Source organism: Rhinolophus ferrumequinum, chromosome 13, assembly GCF_004115265.2.
Source record: "Rhinolophus ferrumequinum isolate MPI-CBG mRhiFer1 chromosome 13, mRhiFer1_v1.p, whole genome shotgun sequence".
Lineage (NCBI taxonomy): Eukaryota > Metazoa > Chordata > Mammalia > Chiroptera > Rhinolophidae > Rhinolophus > Rhinolophus ferrumequinum.
Genome location: NC_046296.1, coordinates 49341739 through 49362526, shown reverse-complemented (window position 1 = coordinate 49362526; position 20788 = coordinate 49341739). Strand labels below are relative to the sequence as shown.

At 33.7% G+C, this 20788-nt stretch overlaps 1 protein-coding gene across 10 annotated transcripts in view; it reads left to right on the top strand.

The window, feature by feature from the left end:
* The window catches only part of BIRC6 (baculoviral IAP repeat containing 6), a 210029-nt gene that overhangs the window by 170313 nt on the left and 18928 nt on the right, over positions 1-20788 (top strand). For 9 of the 10 annotated variants that reach the window (XM_033125536.1, XM_033125539.1, XM_033125538.1 and 6 more), the window contains 4 exons: positions 14755-14900; positions 15391-15501; positions 18014-18231; positions 19818-19979. In XM_033125536.1, the coding sequence (XP_032981427.1) occupies positions 14755-14900; positions 15391-15501; positions 18014-18231; positions 19818-19979 (637 nt within the window). Of the gene's footprint in view, positions 1-11884; positions 12058-14754; positions 14901-15390; positions 15502-18013; positions 18232-19817; positions 19980-20788 lie in introns of those variants that run through there. The other variant, XR_004424875.1, reaches the window with a different exon arrangement.

The following is a 20788-nucleotide window of genomic DNA, read 5'->3' as shown; positions in this document are numbered from 1 at the left end:
TAGATTGAGATGATGAGTTTTGTTATCAAATACTCTTTTAAAATAACCTAGTAAACCTTTTCCTTTCTCTTACCAGAATCTGTTCAGTGGTTGTCAGTTTTACTTAAAGATGGCCTAATTTTGATTTTTAAAGCACTTTTACTGCCAGTGGAAGTTTATTCCTTTGTCAGGGGTCTTTACAGTCAATGAATGGTCTTTGCCGTCATTGTAATGTAGTTGTTCTACCTAGTCTCACTTATTTTTTAAGAACCTAAAATTTGAGAAACAGTGTACGATGTATGTCAGATAATGGCGCAGAACTAACTGCTCACTAGAGGATTGGTTTTTATGAGTCTTCACCTTTCTCGGAGAAATCAACTTCTTAGATAATCTTGACTCCATTAGCTTATGATACTGCCATTATCACTTTAAAAACTAGTGGCTCACTGCGAGGCAGTGAGAAGCATAAATTAAAGAAGGGATTAAAGAAGAGTCAGTTGGTAGACCTATGAAAGCTGTAGGTTCATACTACTATTTTGTCAGGGAAGGAAAATGTAAAGGTATATTTTCTTTGATGGTGTGAGATTTTTTTTTTCTGTTGTAGAGAAGAGAATAATATGTTTAATTCCATCCTTCATTGTGGCAAAAACATCTTTCTAAGTGGTGACATAGGCAGCCAGCGTAATTATACTATTAAAACAGTGCCTTATCATATTTGAACTGAAGGTCTGATTTCCTGACTGAGCTCAAGTCTCATTGAGACATGTCTAATTGAACATGCCATTCGCCGTCCTGGCTACTTGTGTTTCTTACTCTGATAGAATACACAGACTTTTGACAAAGCAGTAATAAAAATGTGTAGAGCTTCGCAATTGCCCTCATGTATTTTTAGGGAGACTCATGTCCTGTGTTTCTGTACCTTATTTTTCTGTGTTTTGAATTATGGTGTACTAGTTTATAACTAAAAGTTGAAAATTTAGGAAACCTTGAGTGTTTTTCCTCCCAGGAGTATTTCTTAGATGAAAAATTTTATAAAGATTTGGACTGTTATAATTGCTGCTTTGGTTAAAAATAATATCACAAATTTGTATAGTGTTATAAATGTCAAAATAAGACCATTAAAATAACTTTCTTTATACTACGTATTTCCTTATACTATAATTTCTATCGGATCCTACAAAAATATAGTTCTGTTGTATTGAGTTCTGAGGTAACAGAAGATGCTGCTTATTGCCGTAAGTGGAATTTTTGCACCTCAAGTGCCCTTTTTCATTTCTTAAGTTAATGTATTTCCTATTCCCATAACATACGCAGTATAATTTTTAAAAAAGTAAACTTCACTTCTGTATAAATATATTAATTATTCACTACAAAAATTTAGTTTCATAAAGAGGATAAGTGAGTCGTTTTGCTGGAGCTCTTTATTTTTCTACTTTAGTTACCTGGAAAAAGTATTCTTCACATTTCCATATTTCAGTAAGAAAAAAATGACACTTCAGATTTAGAAATTCTGTACCAACAGAACATGCATGTAAGGATCATAATGACTGTGCATAGAGCTCATTTCATTTATGTTATTTTATCTTTATAGTGATTCTGTGCAGTAACTATTTTTAATAACTTTATTGTATGGATGAAGAAACACTACTAGTGAGTTTTGTATTAGGATTTGAAGATGCTTAGTCGAGATCCCTTATGATATTTCTTATACAGCCTCAGTTAGGAAAAGAAACCAGCAAAGACCTACATGATAAAACATCCCTACCCTCCTTTCAAGGTTTGGCACATTGAGAATTCATTTTCCACCTTACAGACAGAGGGGGTAAAATCTATTCTTTTGCAGCCTGTCAAAACTTAAGATATATTTCTTTTCATATTTTCATTATAAAGAACTCTAATAAAGTCAACAGTATAGTCTAATTTCCTATAGCGTTTATACCCATGGAAATTGGCCTAAATTCAATTTTAACACTGATTCAAAGAGCAAAGATTGTCCCTCCCTCCACATTCCTACCCCATTTCCAACTGTATTTTTTAAAAACCCCAAGATACTCTGAGAAGACAGTGGTCAAGGCAAGTATATTCTGTTTATATATCACCTACCGAATATGTTTTAGTGCTTTATTAGGGTTTGGAGTTAATGGTTTAAAAATAACGTGTAGGTGTATCTCAGCTCAGAACATTTTTACATTATTTTTGTCTCTGCACTCTTAGTAAGAAATAATTAAAGTATATCTATTTAGCATAGGGAATTTTTTTTTAAGTAAGACAGAGCAAGTCTAGTTTGCTACTTATGTTTATATACCTTATTGCATTATTTTTCTCTCTTATTCATGTGTTTCTCATTTGTTACTTTTTTTTCTTAACCAAGCAGATACAAAAAAGCATGCAATTTTTTTCACTTCAAATAAAGTTTAATATATTTAACTCCCTGGTCATCTTAAAGAAAAATAGCTATGTACTCTGCAGATCTCTATGATGATGGTGGTTACATATAATGATTTTCATTGAAATTATTTCTTCTGTGTATATTTATAATTTTTCTTCCTTTTATGGATGAGAGAAATTAAAACTTTTTCCCCAAGTACAAAGAGGAAGTTTACTTTTGCTGATGGGAATAACCTAATTGAGATTATCCTATCTTGAGGCCAGTGACTAAATCCAACTAATTTGGATATCAAAATTCAAAGAATGAAGGATGTCTGACTCTTCCCCCAAGCCTGAAACCTTCTATAAGAGGAAGTAGAAAGTTATTACGAAAGCTAAAAAGGCAGATCATTTACCTTGCTTATATCTAATTTGTGCATTAGAAATTTGTAATTATATTTAGTTGGTGAGATCTGGCCTGGTCACAAAAGCTTAACTGATTTGTTCATTTAACAGGTATTTATTGAATGATCATGGGAGCATAACAAGAAAATTGAATCCTTTTTCTAAAACACTGACAAATGGTGAAAACAATAACTAGAAAGTTTTAATAACACAGTATGTGGTATATTAAAAGTACGTATAAGACATTACTGGAGAGTCAACCCAGACTTGGAGACCTAAAGATTGAGTAGGAATTAGCTAAATGAAGAGGGCAGGGGGCTGGTATACCAGGCTGTGAGAATAATGTTAGCTGTGAAAGAAAGTGTCACATATTCAGGGAAACCTGCCTGGCTATAATGTGGGAGGGAGATGAGACTGGAGAGGTATTGAGGGGCTAGAAGATGCTGCAGGGTGTATTCCAGTTACTTACTCTTAAATGTGGTGGTGGGTCACTGAAAGGTTTTCAGCAGAAATTGATCAGGTTTGCCTTATAAAAAGAGTATCTTGCAATGTAGCTGAAAGTTTAGTTTGAGGTGGAAGTTGGAACAAGACTAAACTACCATGTAAGAGATTTTCATTCTTTCCATCTCAGCGGTAGAGACCTGTATGTGGTCTCTCCCCATCCAGCCATTTCTGAGGACTGAGGATTTGAGGTCATTAGCATTCTTGCTCTTGTATTATGGACTTGATAGAAAGTTCAAGACGTTTGACTTTAAAAAGCAACCATGTAGCTCAAACTTTAAATCACTTATTAACTGCATTACTCCGCCTATGTGTTAATATTGGCAACTGCAAATTTATGCTGAGATGTCTCCAATAGAGTACATACAAGTGCTGTAGCACAGATGATTCTGGAAGCGTGGTTTCCTTTGTTCATGTATAAGAATCTGAAGTCTGTAATCCCGGGCAGAAGTTTGCCAAAACGTATCCTACTAGGTTATTTTGCTGGCCCACTTAGGCAGAAAACTATCATCTGTTGGCTTAACAGAGGCTCAGTCATTAGCCAGAGAGTCTTTTATATTAAGGTTCAGGAATGACAGGGTGAGACTACACTCAGGTTCATACATTCTTTACTATTTTTTAAAAGCTGTTATCCAGCAAAAGTTGTAGATGTGGAAAACTTGTATAACAATAGGTTTTAGATACATTTTTTTCTGGAGACTTTCATCTTTGTTATTTTAGAATTCATCTGAATCTAAAAAGAGTGCTCATGTAATAATGGGATGTTATTAATCTGATCAAATATGCCAGTTTTCCTGATTGGAAACTGAAGGAAATTTTTCTTGGTTAGAGTGTAGAGCCTCAGCATTTATAAGGAAGAACTTTCAGATCTTATACCACCTATGCTGTTGTTAGAATCTTTTATAGATCAACTGACTTTTTTCTTTAAAAAGTCTTATTTAAAAAAGAAACTTCAAAATCCTGCCATATCAGAAGAACCAGTATCATTTACCATAAATAGAAGATAAGTGTAAAAGTGAATAAACTAAAATAAAAATGGTCTCTGACTCCAGACCTGCTTTCTGTTTTAAGAAGGATGATTTAGCAAATGCTAAAGAACTACCAAAGGCATATTGAGACCTTTCTTTTCGTTGGAAAAGTACTGGCGTTCTTACTATGCAATTCAGTTTTCTAATAGCATATCTCATTACCACTTAATGTCTTCGGGCACTTTGGGAAACACGTTTAATAGAAAATACTTCAAGTCCTCTAACAGTAGATGTGTTTTACAAATATAAACTAACAAAATAGTAAAAGAAGTAGTAATAGGAAGATGTCCATTAACCTTCATACTCTCCTTTTTTAATCTATGCTTAATTGGGAGAAGGTAAAAGTTAGCCAACAGCCAAACTAGCCTCGCTTTTGTGTTTACATATGGCTATAATATAGAGTAGTATTGTGGTTTTCATCATCACCTTAAAAGTTTTACAAAAAATAGTTGGGTTTTAACTTGACATGTTTCTCTTCCTTTTTATTTTCTACTTCCCTGCTCACTAAGATGCCCAGTGCCCCCTCTGGGCCCCCTGCCTAGCTGAAGCACCTTCTAACCAGGTTTGTCCTGCTGTCCCTGGAGTTTGCCCTCTTATTTCAGAATACTTCCCTGAATATGGACTATTATAATTTATATAAAGGGCATGACCTTTTAACCTTTCAGTGGGGCACTTAAATTTTAATGAAGGATAACTCATATAATTCTTGGTGAAGGAAGGCATAGGAGATATATTAGTTGGGTTGCCTTCTACATTATACTCCCTTTCAGGTGGTCTGCCAGGGAGTAGACTGGTATAATCAGTATTGCAGTCGTATTGCAAACTTTCTCTGCATCCAGAGGCTTCAGGAAGAATGACTGCTTAGGGGAGAACTGGAGTTGGCACAGTGGCACAACATCCTGGGAATGCCTTTTATGCCTGCTGGTTCTGTAATTACTGAGTTTTTGCTATTATGTATAATAATATATGTGATGTATAATTATATATACGTGTATATATACATATACATATATATATCTGAAAAGTAGCTTCTGAATTTTAATTTTTGAAGTAATAGACTCTAGAGCATTTCTGGTTTCCTTCAATTATAATTATACCTTAATAATGAAATGAGTATCTCTTATTGGTGAAGATTAGTTTGATGACTGATAATTGTAGTACTCTGATAGTGTTGGTATTTAGTGTAAACTAGACGATTACTCAAGGAAGGAACATACTTACAGTTTATGTTCATCTTTCCTGGTTTATCTGGCCAATTAACCTGTTGGCAAGGCCAGGTGGCAGCTAGGAGTAACTTATACCGTGATTTAGTCTGTCTTTTAAAAGTTGACAGTTCCTTAGGCAGTTGTTAAATATTTACTGTACAAATTGCATTAAGAACGTCCTAAAGATGATGTTTTTTAATAGCTTTTTTATTTTTTATTTTTCAATTATATTTTTATTGAATTGATATTTTTATTGAATTTATTTTTCAATTTTATTTTTCAATTCTATATTATTTTGTATTAGTTTCAGGTGTACAGTGTAGTGGTCAGGCCTTTATATAATTTATGATGTGATCCTCCAAGTAGTGTAGTACCCACCAGGCACCATACATAGTTATTACAATATTATTTACTATATTCCTTATGCTGTACTTTACAGCTCCATGACTATTTTGTAACTACCAATAGGTACTCCTTAATCACTTCACCATATTCATCCAAACCCCCAACTTCCCTTCCCTCTGGCAGCCCTCAGTTTGTTCTCTGCATCTATGAGTCTGTTTCTGTTTTGTTTTTTTAACATTCCACATATAAGTGGAGATCATACAGTATTTGTCTTTCTCTGACTTATTTCACTTGGCATAATACCCTCTCGCTCCATCCATGTTGTCACAACGATGATATTATAATATTCTTTTATTCGTGTTTCTATGTTTTTACTGTCCATCACCTCTCCTAATACATCCTTTCAAGATTAACAACTAGCAATAATTTCACAGAGTTAACTTGAATTTAACAGTTAACTTACACAAGCTAATGTTGCTGTTGGTTGATGATTAATAAGCACTTAGATTAAGATAAATCAGGGATAACATTCCTTTTGGAAGCACAAAAGGCTAGGCAAAAATGTATTACTTCAACATAGAGAATTTTACATTCAACACGTTCCAACTTTTGTCTGAAACATATAATTTTACATCAGGATTTCTTTTTTGAAATCTTTAAAAGATACATATATATGACATGTTTGTACATTAGTCGTAGCATTTGAAAGCATACCTTACCTATACCTGTAAGGCTAAATGTAATGTAATTTTCTATTTAGGTCATTTTCTACCATCAATTGTCACTTAAAACATAAAAAGATTTGGTGCATTTTAGCATGCTGTCATCAGGAAATTTTTTACTTTTTTGTTGTTCAGTTGAAAATTTTTTATAACAGTTTGAACAAAAATGGTGAAATGGTTGATTAGATCATACATATTGATTCTATTTAACTTTCATTTGCTTCAGTACTATTAAGTGGTTTATTTACTTTATTTCAGAGAAATTATTCAAAAGCCACCTTAGTAATCACTTCAACAGAAAGATCAAAAGACTTCCAAAATAATAAAATCCTCTTCTTATTTCTTTTGCTTGTCTACTTCTGTGCTAGGCATTTATGAAGAACAAAAAGTTTAATATTCATCCACAGAGGACTTATTCTCTAAGTGGAATTTACTTCCTTGGCTAGTGTTTGAAAACTTTTGTTACCAGTTTCTCATTTATTTTATCCAAAAAGTCTTTAATTTCTGGCTTTCTTCTTTAGTTTCATAACTTAATGATTTTTGTGTTTAATACTTTTAGTTTTAAGGCCTACAAGCAGTGGGAAGAAGTAGTTTCGCTAGAAGCCAAAAGAGAGGTTAAGAGAGGAGGGAACACATGTGGGATTGAGAAAGCGTGATATCAAATGTAGGAGGTAAAGGATGTATATAAGGTGTAAGAGAGCCTGTGGTTGGATGTTTATTGATGCATAAGTCCAAGGTCACTACCACTAGTTTTATACCCATTATGAAGGATCAACATCTGGTGAAAATGAATTTTCATTACTGAAATTGATGACTTAGGCAGATGGAAGATGAGTATTTCCTGAATTTCTTGTTTTGCCTATTTGAAATAATTTTGATTAGTATTTATGTTCCAGCCTGTTTGTTTTTATTGGTTTCCCTTCTTGTTTCTTGAGAATAACTCAAACTGTTTTAAATTGTGGATAAGTTATAATAAGTATATAGTAGCATATAGTTATATAGAAAATACAAGGAGGTAATATTACAACCTTAATTGTTGTGTAGGATAACACAGTTTCAAAATTTCTTTGATGTATATTATTAGTTTTTCCTGCTCTATGTCATAGGCAAGAAAATATTTATTATCATTATTTGACAGAATAAACCTGTTGTTTAGAGTTTAACATTTAAAACTTACTAGTAATACATCTGGGCTTTAGCTCCCCTGTCTCCTGATGCCTGTGATGTTCATGACCTAAAACAGGAGACAAGTCGTTTAACCCGTGGTCCAGATTCTTCTGTTTGTATACACCATTGCTTCCTCTTACCAAAATACAAAATGGTTCATTGATTATTTATAGATTTTATGCTATGTAATGGCTGGACTTGAGCTTTACTAGCTAGTTCCTGAAAAACACCGATCAAATGCCAAAAGACAACGTATTCTATTAGTTAAGTGAGTAACAAACGAAAAACTTAAACATATCAACATAAAATGATTATTCCTTATTAGATTGCATCATATGAGCTTTATGTTTCAGGAAAGTTTCCACTCTCTTTATTATCTCAGACAAAATCTCAGTCTTCATTGAATTTCATTGAAGTTTCTTGCTAAGTAAGATTTAGTTTGTAACAAATCTTTCGGAGCACATCATAATAAGTAATCTGTCCCATATTAGGTATAGGTTTTTAGAGCTGTAGGGACTCTCTTTAGTGTTCAGGTAGTTGAGATCTCTCTTTTTATAAGTGAGAAAAACAAGGTTCATAAATACTGTGATTTGTTCCACTCTCTGATGCTTAGTGGCAGAGCTATGATAAGAACTCAGATTTCCTTATGTTCCAGTCAAGTATATTTATCCACCAAATTAAACTTTACTTCCAAAGAACAATTTGTTTTGTACATCAATGAATAATTAGAAATGGAGGTGGACTTGTTTCTGAGCTAGCTTTGGATATTTAGGATATATAAAATAATTTATTTATTTTTTTTTTTAAGATTTTATTGGGGAAGGGGAACAGGACTTTATTGGGGACTTTAGTGTGTACTTCCAGGACTTTTTTTTCCAAGTCAAGTTGTTGTCCTTTCAATCTTAGTTGTGGAGGGTGCCATTCAGCTTCAAGTTGTTGTCCTTTCAGTCTTAGTTGTGGAGGGCGCAGCTCAGCTCCAGGTCCAGTTGCTGTTGCTAGTTGCAGGGGGCTCAGCCCACCATCCCTTGCGGGAGTCGAACTGGCAAATTTGTGGTTGAGAGGACGCGCTCCAACCAACTGAACCATCCGGGAGCTGAGCGGCAGTTCAGCTCAAGGTGCCGTGTTCAATCTTAGTTGCAGGGGGAGCTGCCCACCATCCCTCGCGGGACTCGAGGAATCGAACTGGCAATCTTGTGGTTGAGAGCCCACTGGCCCATGTGGGAATCGAACCGGCAGCCTTCGGAGTTAGGAGCACGGAGCTCTAACCGCCTGAGCCACCGGGCTGACCCTAAAATAATTTTTAAATGTTGATAATGAAGTAAATTTTTAATTGAAAAATTTGCTTTTGATAATTATAAAAGTATATACAATAATGCAAGTAGGTTCTATAGAGTTTTTCTGACACTTCCTTTTACTCATCTTCTTGCATTCCCATGAAGAATTTTTAAGTTAACACTATGACAGGATATTAAAAAGCAGCATATTTCATTAGGTATACACAGCGTTTGGGTTGTGCCTAAATAATAATAACTGGATTTCTAAAGTAAACTAAGCCTTGCTGTGTTTTGTGGTCTATCTCACAGGTACCAGTTTAATCACGTAAATGAGGAGTAAGTCATCTCTACCCGTTTGATTTCTTTCTTGCTCAAAAGAAGTAATAAAACCATTCCTCTGAAAATTCCTTAGTTGTTGATGTGTTTTTCCTCTATTGTCTTTTCAAACTAATTTGGTACCTACCTGCATAGATGACGGCAATCAATGTATTGGTGATAAAATTGTTTTCTCTACTGTTGCTAAAAGAAGCCTCTCCCCACTACCCTACCCCCTAAACACCCTATTGTTTTTCATCTACTGATTTTATTGTTATCTTAATAAACTTTCTATTTCTAATATCTTTACCTTGTCAGGCAGAAATTAGAGTTTCTATACCAACAGTACTTGATATTTAATGAATAAGCAAAAACATTTCCCCTTATTTATGACCACTTATTGATGAACATTTTCTTTTAGACTCTTACAAAAGAAAAATTACTTGAAAGGAACTATCAGTTACTTCCATTATTAAAAGACTTTGTGGCATAGGTAACATAACAGAATACTTTAGATTTTTACATATATATGGTTTCCACTTGAATTGAAATATTATCTAATGTGAAAATTCATTCTGTTGCCCACAAAATAATCACACTGTGAAGATGTGGCCCCTTAACTTTTATGTACCAGTCTTGGTGAAATTCATCTGCTGGCCATTCCAACTTCTGTGTTATCTCAAAATGAAGTCAAACTACAGCCATACCAGTTGGGCTTCACTTTGGAATAAGTGTGATACTTCATAGCTTCCTTGGAGCTGGAACAAAGGCAATTATTTTGCTTTGATCTTCTCTGCAGACTTACGCTGATGGACTCTAGTAGGCAAATAATCATATTTAGTGTATTTTGTATTTGATAGTTTCACCAAAAATTTGAGAGAGGAACTTACTGTCAGTCAAATAGTCTTAATTGGTAATAAGGGCATGACACAAATGATATGGGCTGAATGTAAAGTATTCTGGACATTTAACTTCTCCTTAACAGCATTAAGGCAAACGTTCTTTATTGCCGTAGCTATCTTGCAGCATCTTCCTGGTGCAAAGAAGTTCATCATGTTTTAAAATAACATTTCTCTTGTAAAAATAATCGATTCCTTTTTATCTAGCTAAGCAATGATTAATTGACCTACTTCTTAAAAGGCGTATTTTCTGTCAAGCTCTCTTATTTTGACTCCCTTAAGCTTGTTCCTCTAGGGCTTCACTCCATTAAGAAAGAGTTACAGCTCCAGTCCCCCTACTTTGTTTCCATTGGAAAAACATTTGCTAGTTTTTCCTCTGCTTTTCAAACTTAAAAAATGAAAAAGGCCCGATTTCTTAGCCAAGAAACATGTTGTATAACCATTTATATATATATATTTTTTTAAAGTTCTTTTTTTGGTGACTTTAAACAAGTTCAGTAGTTGTTCATCACCTTTTACTTGGTGATGAAAACAGCAATGCCAACATTTATTTTAATATGGCTTCTCTTCCTCAGTTGGATTGCCCCTTGGTGAAGCATATTATTTGAGGCAACTCTATTCCACAGTAGCACACAGTACCTTCACTATGTCTTACAATGTTTAATTTGACCTAAAAATTATTATATTTTGATCTAATCTAGAAGTTAAAGTTTTATTAAACAAAGGCTCCTCATACCTGTTTTGAATATTTTCTTCTCTCATGCTGCTCGTTTATGCTTCCTAAGACAAGGAAAATTTTATTTTCAACTGTCATTTAAATCATATTGAAAACTAGTAAAACTGGTACTTTGAAAAGAATTTGAAAAAAAGGGAATCTAGACTTAAAAACTAAGCTTTAAACTAAATCACAGAAAACATTCCTCTTGCAGAGATCTTTGCCCCATTTGTTCATTTCAAGAATCATTTTCATGTTTTCTGGAGACATTAGAAGCAAGTAATTTTCCATATTAATATTTTCAAAACATCTTATCTGCTACTTTTAATCTTAATTTGTTTTAAACTGTAATTCCTAGCAAAGAACTTTTAGAACTGTGGAGTATGATACGACACATTGTTTTATAGATAAATGTAGACGTTTTATTTTCCCATAGTTTTAGAATCTTCCTCTAAGATGCTAATTCTTAATAGTTCAGAATCTAGACATTTAGCATGTAGTCTCCAGATTACTTTTTCAACACGGCTCTGCTCTTTAAATGTTTATTTCAACTGTGTGATAGTTTTGACTTTAGAATTAGGAGTGCAGGGGTTGAAGTGGTCTTTTAAAATGTTCTACCGAGAAAATAGCTATGTTAAGCTGTTTTCAGTTTATATATTATAAAAGAACATAATTCTGATATTTTGTATTTAGTCTTACAAATATCCAACTTAATTTAGGTGGTAGTATTATCAGAAACAGTTCACTATAACTGAATGTTGAGTTACGGGGTTTTTTCCTTTTGTTTTCACAAAAAAAATTTTGCCCATTTTGCTCACATCCTAGTTCAGATTATATGTCACAGAGCCAAGATTTGCTTAATTTATTAGCTGTTTCGTTGAAATTCACAGCATAGTGGAAAATGTTTGCAGATAATTCTGTGCAATAGTAGAAACTTCAGTTGATTCCTCGTATTTCTTCAGGGCAGTGATCACAACCAGATTCAACGTATGCACAAAGCAGCGGATACCATGGTAGCGGCCGTCGCTGATTGCTTTTACCATGTTGGATCCATTGTCAGTCTCAAAGACCTACTTCCAGCTAGGTGCCTTGAACTCAAATAGCTTTTCACACAGACTTCAGGATGTGAGCTAAGGTATGGCCTTTTTTCATGAGCTGGGCCTACATATGGGTTGACAGTAACCTGCAACTTTTATAGGGAAGAGACTACTGGCTATAGTTTATGTCAGACAACGACCAGTTGTAGTCATCATTAGGCAGGTGGTGCGTGTTCTACATATATTTGAAGCTCTCTCACCTTTTTGAGATTATCCTTTTTTCCCCCTTTATGTTTTTGTCAAAAAGACTATCCACGTAAAAATTTCTCATTAGAACCTGGTGTAAAGGTCTATGATATATCTGCTTTACGATTGAACCATTGTCTTCAGTATGAGGTGTACATGATCATTTCTTTTACGCATTTGGGGTAAAAAATAATATTTTTCAACTTCTGTGAATTTTTGCACTTTTTCATTTTTTATTTTGCTGTCAAAAAATATAAAATTTACTGTCCTGACTATTTGCACTATTTTAATGTTAGGGATTTCTCCTCCTAGTCTTATAAAACCTGGAATTAGGAAACAGGCATTCATGTATAGGGCTTGAAATGAGAATCAGTAGTATCGCAGGGTAACTTGCCCCAAATCGCACTGATGCAGTTGACTCTCCACTCCAGAGGTTCTTGTTTCTTCATGGTGAAAATACCTTAATTCTGGAAAAATGTACTTCACCCCCATATCTTCCTTCTCTGCTTGGCAAGATGTGTTTCTTTAAGTGAAATCTTTATTTGAAGAGTACAGTGGATCAATTGATTGATGACAGATTTTAGGAAACCATCTTTTACAGCTATAACCATAACTCTTCTGTTTTCTCAAACTGCTTCCTGTTATTTTCCTGTTAAGTTTCAGTAGCCCTATTACTGAAGAAATTTTTAAGCCCTGGTATAGGTAGAGAATTATTTATTACTGGGGAGAGGGAGTCCTTATAAATTCAAAGGGAGTACTGTCAGGCAGCTTGTATCCTTCCCTGACTCTCAGTCTTTGATAATAGATTGTGAGTAGCCACTGGTAAATGCAGAAGCTGCAAATCTGTTTGACCTTGTCTACCAGAATCATACCTTTATTAAGCAAATTGTTAGACTCACTATTAAACTATAGTCTCAACTTTATTTCATAGCTATAAAAGACACACTATCTTATTTGATTCTAGCAGTAAAAAATGTCGATTGTTTCAGTCTTAAAACATCCACTATATTCTCCTTATATATATGTTCATATACACCTGCGCACACAAAAGTTGGTGACTGAAATGGTATACAGTATTACACCTACCACGTGGTTTCTGAGTGAGTGGCAAAGGAAAGTTAGCCATGTGTTCTCTGTGACTTCTTATACCTCAGGGAAGATAAAAAGAGCATAGGAGAAAAGGCAATAGCCCAGTTGTGCCCCTTCAATTAAATCATCTTACCACATGAAGTAGTGGATAGTAACCCTATAGTTAAAAATATCTGTAGGGACTGGTCTTTTCACACACCATGGGAACCATTGCAAAATTCATGCATAATACTGGATCCATCTACCCTTGCTGCCCACTGAGTGGCTCTTCTTAATTTGCCTTTTATTTCGGAGCAGATTTTTGTCTTTGTGATAAAGAACAGTTCGTTTGTACATAGATATCATAATAGTATTATTTTGTTAATGACTCTTCTACCTCCTGTTAAGTCTTTTATATAGTTCTCTAAGGCTCCATGCCCACTTTGTGAAACATTGTTTTAATGTAATAGCCGAGTCCCTTTATCGGTAGGTATACAACTGGAAAAATAAGTGATGTATAGTTCAGATCATACTTTAGCATATTTTAAACATGTTTATTTATATGTGATTTCAGTTTTTTAAAATTATTTAATGAATTAACAAAGATGTAGCTTTTTAGTATGTAAGCACCAGTGTAATGAGGTTTATTATGTGAGTAACGTGCTGAGAATTGAAATAGAGAAAAAGAAATAGATTTTTAGTTATTTTCAATGAATCTAACAGTAAATGACTACTGCATTCATCTGGAAAATTTAAAGAAACATTTTTATGCCTTGTATACTGAAACATTGCTATAACATCCTATTAGAATGCACGATTTGATGTAAGTTTGGTTACATTTTAGATCCTGAATAGGGAATAACAGAAAAATATCTTTAAAATGATTATGCCCTAAAACTTAATGTTTAAGTTTCAGTGTATAGAAGCACAGTGTGTTAAGATACGTAACAATGAACCTAAATTTTACTCCAGAATATTTCTCTTTTTTTCCCCTTGGAAATAATATACTCTGAGTGAAATGTAAATAGGATAAAAATTTAAACCTACATACGGTCCTTTGATTTCCAAATCTTAAAAGACAGAGAATAGACACTTGTCACTTGTAGATATAGAAGTAATTTCTCTATTTCTAGGTATTTACAATTACTATAAGTGTGTTTTTAAAGGTGTGGATCCAAGGACATATCAGGTATCTGGGTCTTTTCATAGTGTGACATTTCTACATTGTTTATCTCTTATTTGTTTTTGCATTTGAAGGGAAAACCTACCCAAAACTTTATTTATTATGCTAGCTAGGCATTATCTTACAGCTTCAAAAGCAACAGTGAATCTAAACTACCCCTGATACATATCATGTATATGTCAAAGGAAATGCATAGTGATTTTTAACCACTGTTACTGACTTATGGAGGTATTTATTTTTCAATCCTACAATCTTAATTTTATACCCATTTCTTTCCATATTAAATTTTTTTTTCCAGATCTAAAAGGGAAAATGTTAAAACAGGAGTAAAACCAGATGCATCTGATCAAGAACCAGAAGGACTTACTCTTTTGGTACCAGACATCCAAAAGACTGCTGAGATAGTTTACGCTGCCACTACCAGTTTGTGGCAAGCAAATCAAGGTACAATGCTTTGCCTTTTATGCTATTTTTGTTTTGATTGAAAGATGTTCCATTCAATTCCTGAAAACTGCCTTTCTCGTCCCTCAATGTTAATGATGTTTAAGCAAGTTCATCAGATTAGATAGGAAAAGTACATTTAGACTATGTGTGAGAATTTAGTTAAAACTGGTATTATCATATAATAGCAATAGAAGATATAAATAATTCTGCATAATTCTGTTGTTTCACTATTGCTGTTTTTGCCCAAATGGGTGAAACCTGATTAACAGGTTAAGAATTTAAGTTTTGAAGTTGATGAAGGTTTTAGACCTATTAGTTTATGAACTAGAAAAAAAAGTCTTTTATTCTTAAACTGATACAATAGGAAGTTGATTATAAAGAGTGGTAATTTTTTGGAATTCAAAATTCGAACTCTAGAAATTAATTGCTTTTTGTTTTAATTTTCTAAAATGTATACTTATGTTGTTTATCTTGAAATATTAAATAACAGAAAAAAAACTAGGTGAATACTCAAAGAAGGTGGCTATGAAGCCCAAACCTTTATCAGTGTTGAAATCACTTGAAGAAAAATATGTGGCTGTTATGAAGAAATTACAGTTTGGTAAGTTGAAATTTTAATTTTCATATCGTTAGATCTCATTTCGTATTTTTTAATAGTGCTATTGGAATGTGTTCTGGTAAATTAAAGATTTTAAAACTTCCTAGTACCATGAATTACTCATATTCATTCTCTCTCTCTCGCCCTCTACACATACACACACACACTTTTTGTCATCTTTTCATCTCTTTGAATTAATATATATGTATATGTGTAGTTATATTTGAAATCATGATTCAGTAAAAACCTAGGAAATACAAAGCCAAATGCCTAACAAACAAGTAGAAAGTTGTTTTCTTCCTTTACCTCTCTATTTCTGTATATCCTGACCTGGAGGAATCCAAGACCTACCTGTATGTTACTGTTACCATTTTAGAATTCCATGAGATTTACCTTTGTAAACTGTAGTTGCAGGTATTTCATTGGTAGCTTTTCCCATTTCAAAACTTGGCAATTAAGCACTGATTAAAAGATTGTATCAGCACTGCTAATACGATACTGGCCTATAAATAAATAGTAGAATTCCACATTTTGATGACATTATTAATTGTTATTGTCTTGGTCCCATCCTGTAGAACTTCATCCTTGAGAACCAGCCCAAAACACTTTGACTGTATAAAAAATAACAGTAAAGTAGGAATCAAAACAACGTAGATTTATATGCCAGCCATTGATAGATCGTGACCATTTTGTTTAATAAACGAATTCAGGAACATGTAATAATCCTCAAGTTCATTCAATACTATGTTAATAACTATAAATGATACCAAAGTAACAAAATATTGTCTGCTATAGTCTTAAAATTGCAAAACACTAAGAACAAATGCTAAACAAATACAGAAATGAAACAGATAGGTTCAACAGGGATATCATATAAAGGAATAAACAGAATTGTCAGGGAAGGTCACACACCAGTATGATCACTGTAGCCACACTGAACAGCACATTTATCAGGAAAAGTACACTCAGAGCTTAGACTTCATTTGTAAAAGCTCTCAAAACTTTGGTAGTGATAATTTGATTAATGTATTTTGTTGTTGCAAATCTTTTTTTAAAACAAAATTCACTATATCATGTAGAATAAAACATTCGAAGTAGACCGAAGATATGTCAAGAGTTGGTGGTAGCATTGTATTACAGTTAAATATTGGATATATTCCTCCTCACAGTTTGTGTGCACAGGGTTGAAGATAACTATTGGTAGCCTTGGTGCAAAAAGCAGATGTTTGGTGGGTTTATCTTTAGCTTCACATTTCTATATACTTTTGCACTTTGTGACATCCTGTTTTCATTTTGTGACAACCTGTTTATATGTCTTTCCTTTTTTTCTAGATTATAAGTTCTTTGAAGGCAGATACAGTTTCCTATTTATCATTTAACCCCAATAGCCTAGTCTAGAATCTTGGACTTAGTAAGTTCTTGGTAAAATTTACTGCGATAATGCTAATTATAATGTAGCATTAATGTTTTTCCATATATTTAGAATTGTATGAACACAAGACCAAAAGTTATCATTACTTCTAATGACAGGATTTGCCTTAGTAGGTGGTTTTGATTTAATGTTATAATTTATTTCAGTATTTTTGTTTTAATCCATTGGTGGGGTGGGGTTAATCTAAATTACAGATAAAGCTCAAATCCACCTTTTTCTTTCTATTGTATATATAGCTTGTAAGTAAAGAATAACCTTAAGTCCTTCCAAATCTGCCTAATAGTAAAGAGTTAGCCTATTAATTATATTTTGTCAAAGTACTTAGAAGATTATCGTAATTTTTTTATTCTACTAAAATTCCAGAAGTAATGCAAGAGTAAACTTCAGCCTGACATGTCTGTTTATTGACTCCAAATCAGTACAAATATATAAAATTTATCCTGTTTTTAAAAAATGAAATATAAGGAGAATACTTTTTGGCATTTTGTATTCTGAATTGTTTTGGCAAAAATATTATATACCACTTCTTTTAAGAAAAATTATCTACTACTTTGCATTGCCATTTAGCTGCTTAATAAAATATAATTTACCAACGTGTCCATACTGCAGATTAAAAATCATTTTTTTTAAGTAATTGCAGTTTTTGAAATTATTTTTAAGCTTTTAAACCGCAACTACCTTTTTTTTTTTTTTTTTTTTTCCAATTTTATTGGGAGACAGGTGTGTTTTTCCAGGGCCCATCCGCTCCAAGTCGTTGTCCTTCAATCTAGCTGTGGAGGGCACAGCTCACTGGCCCATGTGGGAATCGAACCAGCAACTCTGTTGTTCAGAGCTCACGCTGTAACCAACTGAGCCACCCAGCGCCCCAAAAAATCATTTCTTGTTTTTGCTTCCATTACATATTTCATTCATTCGGTAGTAGGTGTTTAATACACATTTATAGATTGCTGTTCTTTCATATTGTATTGCATTCCTCTCCATTTTGGATAGAAGGGCTAGTGATTTACTTGTGATTTTTATTATAACAACTGTTCTCCATTCTGGTTTTTATTTTTTTCAGTTTTTTTTCTTTTTTCATTTTAGATACATTTGAGATGGTTTCTGAAGATGAAGATGGGAAATTGGGTTTTAAAGTAAATTACCACTACATGTCTCAGGTGAAAAATGCAAACGATGCAAACAGTGCTGCCCGAGCCCGCCGCCTTGCCCAGGAAGCGGTGACACTTTCCACCTCACTGCCTCTGTCGTCGTCTTCTAGTGTGTTCGTGCGCTGTGATGAGGAGCGGCTTGACATCATGAAGGTAGAAAACACTTTGCCTAGCTCCTTGGTTAACCCTAATTATTTGATTATTCATACAAAGCACGAGAAATGGCATGAATTTTAATAAATTCAATAAAAATTCTATTGAGCATTTTGGACATCAGTGAAAGGTCTTTTCTAATGTTAGTTCAGAGTATGTGGGTGAGACTGCTGTTTAAAATAAAGATTTAGAAGAAAATACCAAAATATCTTCCTTGAGCAAAGGCTACACGCAGCCCATCATCGTTTTAGAGCGTGGTATGAAAGGGTTTAATGCTGATAGTAGTAAGCAAGTTACAGGCTTTTTTCCATGTCATCTAAGATACATCGCTCGTGTTTGTTTATACTATCAGTCCTCAAAAATCAGTATTTTCTTTTGTACGAAATTTATACATTTACCTATCCATAAGATTTATGAGTTAAGTAATATTGGTACAATAATAAATAACATGCATATTTATATTTTAACACTGGTGATTTGGTCTTAAATTCCAAGAGACTGTTGCAGCACAAAAATTTAAAAGATTTGACACCCAGGGCAGGGAAGATGGAGCTTTCTTTACCTTTATGATTTAATTCATAGGTTAAATAATCTGTTGTCCTTAGACATACAGCGGAAACTATTGACCCATTGATTTGAGGAAGGTTCTTTTGTTTGCCTGCGCTTTTGTTTTGCTCTTTTGGATAATTTTTCACTAGAAATCTCTTAGGCCTTGCCTATTTGGCCACACTCTTACCTGTTCCTTGTCAAAAACAATAGAGCCAATTATAGGATGATTGCCTAGGGAAGTATTTTATCACCAAATAAACCACATAAGTTCAAACTTGTGACGTTTTCTCTGTTAGGCATTAAGTATACCTAACAGAAAGGATCCCAACATGGAGTCCCAAAGCATAAGTCAGATTTGTCACAGATGGAGACTCTAGTGCCACTTGCCTCTGCACACAACTGTTCGGGACCAGAGGCTTTGCTGCTCGTGCTTTGCACAATAAGTATCTGTTAATTGACTCAAACGAAATTTGTTAGATAATTTTGACACTCACTGTCGGGTTCTCTGCTGTTTTTTTAGACAAACAAAACTCCTAAGGGAAACACCTACTTTAATTTCAAAAGCTTTTTGTCATGAGTTGTCACATGAGAACTTTTAATTCCTGTTATCCTTGTATCATCCCAGAGAAAAATATTAAAAAGCAAGTTATTTTTTAAAACATTGACTTATCTGAAGATTTAAAGCAGACAATTAACATACCTTTGAGATACGATAGCAAATATACCTAGAATCTCAAATTATTAAAATACTGTAGAGAATGTTATGAAAGAAAGCTCTCAGGAACAAAAGTACCGTAATATATCAAAAGGTATTGATGTTAAGGTAAGCTTTCCTGATGCCAATGCGGCATCTCTTTTTTAATAGCCCATTTTTACTAAAATCATTTTAATACTAGCCTAACGTGTGTCCATATATATATATATATATATATATAATGTAAGAAGGTTGTTCTTATTTCATGTTGGATTGTGTTTTCTTAGTAGCTATGTTTAGGAATAGTAACATTGGCTTTTGTGTGTTTGTATCTATATACTAGGTTCTGATAACTGGTCCAGCTGACACCCCTTATGCAAATGGCTGCTTTGAGTTTGATGTATATTTTCCTCAAGATTATCCCAATTCACCCCCTCTTGTGAATCTAGAGACAACTGGTGGTCATAGCGTGCGTTTCAATCCAAACCTTTATAATGATGGCAAGGTAATGTAATTATAGTCTTTTGTTTCCAATGCCAAAGTATTGCAACCAAAGGTTCTTTGTAACTTGAATCAAAATTTTGTTTTAGTTATCTTATTTCCAGAATACATGGCTTTCTTCATGCTTCTCTTCCCTATATGCAAAGATTAGCCGAAGGAATGAGAGAGAAGGCACCAAAAAGGGCAGAAACACAACAGTGTTAAGAAGCACTTACAGTCTTAAGAAGTTACTGAGGGACAAACTTATTTAACACATCCCTTGGCCAGTTGAGAGCTTTCTTCAATATGGAGATAGTAGAGCCAAGTGTCTGTCTTTGCCTGTTACTTTACTTTCCGTATCTCCTATTCCAGTTATCTTTTTTCACAAGTGCCTGAAGCTAGAGGAATGGCAACAGCATGGTACTGTCAACTGTATGTTCCTTTTTTGCATATCTCAGCGTTGTTTACTATCCTAACTGTCCAAGTTTTCCATGATGCATATTATTGTAAACTTCATATTAAAATATTTTCTTAGTAGGAAGATGCATTCCTATCACCCCTCCCAAAGTTGTAAACAGGTATAATAAAAATTATGTCATATAACAGCAAACCTTTTAAAATTTTATTTAAAAGAACAGTCATCACTTTTCAAAGTAATTTTGCAGAGTTTGTTGGAATTTCAACAGTAAATGCCATGCTGAGAGTATTTAATGTTTAAAAATCACTAGCAGTTTGAAAGAAATTTATAGACTTCACAAGCAGACACCTTTAGGATGCTTGAAGTTGATCTAGTACATTAAAGATGGCCCAAGTTTTCCCTTCCTACCTTCAAAA